Below are 2953 nucleotides of genomic sequence, written 5' to 3'. Positions count from 1 at the left end.
AAAAAATATTTTTAAAAATAAGTTGCGACCTTCTATGCAATATGTGCATATAGTATATGTAAGTTTGAGTAAACTCTTCTCTAATCTCATTTATAATTTTTACAGTATTTTTTGAAAGTAAATTTAAAAATATGGATATTTTTAATAAATCCCCTAAAAAGTATAGTGCAGAGTGGAGTATTAATTTCGTTGAATAAATTAAATGTTACCGTGAGAAACTGAGAATGAAATTTCTGGATTTATTAATCTATGTGAAACGAGACACATTCTTCAAGACACTTGAGAGACGGAACTAAACAACTCTAAATAGTTGGAAGTAAAGGTATAGTTAACAAGGTACAGTAGTTTGCGGTGCAGAAACAGAAGTGAAGACATTCTTGTAATGTTGGCGTTTCAGGGCCCCCAAAAACATCCAATTCTTCCCCATTATTCATCCCCAGTTTCTTCCATTTCTACAAACCCTAATTCTAATTCTCTTTCAATCCGGCCTTCAGTTAACCAATCAATTCAATCTTTGTGTCTCAGAAACAATCTCAAACAAGCCCTTCAACTTCTTTACAAAGAACCTAACCCCACTCAACACACTTACGAGCTTTTAATTCTTTCTTGTTCCCGTCAAAACTCACTTTCCGACGCCGGAATTGTTCACCGCCGGCTTATTCATGATGGATTTGACCAGGATCCTTTCTTGGCCACCAAACTCATTGATATGTATTCTCAACTTGACTCACTTGAACGTGCGCGCTTGGTGTTTGATAGAATTCGTAAGAGAACTGTGTTTGTTTGGAATGCTCTTTTTCGGGCGTTATCGTTGAAGGGTAATGGGGAGGAGGTTTTGGAGCTTTATAGGAGGATGAATGCGGTTGGGGTTCGTTCGGATAGGTTTACTTATACTTATGTGCTTAAAGCTTGTGTTGTTGGGGAGGGGTTGAGTTTGGGTTTGGGTAAGGGAAGGGAGATTCATGCGCAGATTTTACGACATGGGTACGAGAGTCATGTTCATATTATGACTACCTTGGTGGATATGTATTCCAGGTTGGGTTGTGTGGATGATGCTTGTTTTGTTTTTAATGAGATGACTGAGAGAAGTGTTGTTTCGTGGAGTGCAATGATTGCTTGTTATGTGAAGAATGGTATGTCGCTTGAAGCGTTAGAGCTTTTTCGAGAAATGATGGTAGAGAGTGATGATGTGTTACCGAATTCAGTGACGATGGTTAGTGTTCTTCAAGCTTGTACGTCACTAGCTGCTTTGGAACAAGGGAAGTTACTACATGCTTATGTGCTTCGGAAAGGTCTTGATACAGTTTTACCTGTTACGAGTGCTTTGGTGACCATGTATGCAAGATGTGGTGATCTTGAACTTGGACGACGTGTTTTTGATCAAATGGTTAGGAGAGATGTGGTGTCATGGAATTCCATGATTTCAAGTTATGGCAGTCATGGTTTTGGGAGGAAGGCAATTGATCTTTTTAATGAGATGGTAAGTAGTGGAACGAAACCGAGTCTTATATCGTTTGTAAGTGTTTTAGGAGCTTGTAGCCATGAAGGGCTCATTGAAGAGGGCAAGAGTTTATTCGAATCAATTAGAAAAGAACATGGGATGTTTCCTAGTGTTGAGCACCATGCTTGTCTTGTTGACATTCTTGGTCGAGCAAATCGCTTGGACGAAGCAGCTCAGATTATAGCAGATATGCGGATTGAACCTGGACCTAAAGTTTGGGGTTCTCTTCTTGGATCATGTAGGATTCATTGTAATGTTGAGTTTGCTGAGAGGGCATTCAAAAGGCTTACTCAGCTGGAAGCAAAAAATGCTGGTAACTATGTACTGATGGCTGAGATATATGCAGAAGCTGGAATGTGGGATCAAGTTAAGAGAGTCAAAACTCTTCTAGAGACTCGAGGAATCCAGAAGCTCTCGGGTTGTAGTTGGATTGAGGTGAAACGGAAAATTTACTCATTCATGTCAGCCGATGAGCTCAACACTCAGAACGAACAGATCCATGCATTGTTACTGAAACTGTCAGCCGAGATGAAGGAGATGGGCTATGTGCCACAGACAAAAGTAGTGCTTTATCATCTTGAGGACGAGGAAAAAGAAAGAATTGTACTGGGTCATAGCGAAAAATTGGCACTTGCATATGGGCTGATTAACAACAGCAGAGGGAAAATCATTAGGATCACCAAGAACTTGAGATTATGTGAAGACTGTCATTCTTTTACAAAATTCATTTCCAAATTTGTAAGCAGGGAGATTCTGGTTCGAGATGTGAACCGTATACATTATTTTAGAGACGGGGTTTGTTCATGTCATGATTATTGGTAATACCATGGCATGCTTCCTAAATTTCATCTTAGAGACGGGGTTTGTTCATGTCATGATTATTGGTCATCCCATGGCATGCTTCCTAAATTTTGCTCATCATAATACTACTCGTGATTTTTAATGTATACATGTACAGCAAATTGACCTCAATAAGTAATTGAACCTTGTTAATATCGTTCATTTTTGTTTTTCTAACATATTATTGTTGTTTCATTCAAATGCATAATTTGTTGAGTTGTAAACAAAACTAAACACTGTATTTGTTTTGTTTTTGTTTTTTTAATGATGTTATAATATCAATATAAGATTATGGTAAGAACCTTATGAAAGACAATTGGTTTCTGAACATGGTATTACAGATCTCATGTCGACGGGAGGAATGTTGTCCCCGATAGTCTTACAATTTATAATGGACATGAAAGACAAATTCTTACCCAAAAAATGGGTGCATGTTATTTACTATTCGACTCATAAATGGTCAAGTGAGCGAGAGTGTCAAAATAAAATTCACTCATAAATGGTTCCAAGTGAGGGAGAGTGTTAGAAATAATATTGTAAAACTAGGGAGGATTGTCGCCCCCGATATTCTTACAATTTATCGTGGACAAGAAAGGTAAATTATTACTCAAA

General features: G+C 38.0%; 1 protein-coding gene across 1 annotated transcript; it reads left to right on the top strand.

Annotated features, from left to right (window-relative positions):
* The first annotated feature begins 225 nt into the window (after positions 1 to 225).
* LOC141668653 (pentatricopeptide repeat-containing protein CRR2, chloroplastic) lies at positions 226 to 2448 on the top strand. The gene has a single exon (XM_074475624.1). The coding sequence runs from the start codon at positions 383 to 385 to the stop codon at positions 2321 to 2323; it is 1941 nt and encodes a 646-aa protein (XP_074331725.1). The 5' UTR covers positions 226 to 382; the 3' UTR covers positions 2324 to 2448.
* The last annotated feature ends 505 nt before the right edge of the window (positions 2449 to 2953 follow it).

The sequence above is a fragment of the Apium graveolens genome, chromosome 6, assembly GCF_009905375.1.
Source record: "Apium graveolens cultivar Ventura chromosome 6, ASM990537v1, whole genome shotgun sequence".
Lineage (NCBI taxonomy): Eukaryota > Viridiplantae > Streptophyta > Magnoliopsida > Apiales > Apiaceae > Apium > Apium graveolens.
This window is presented reverse-complemented; position numbering and strand designations above follow the sequence as displayed.

Bases quoted from the DNA above. Each gene is read 5' to 3' on its own strand.
- LOC141668653 (XM_074475624.1), top strand. From the start codon at position 383: ATGTTGGCGTTTCAGGGCCCCCAAAAACATCCAATTCTTCCCCATTAT.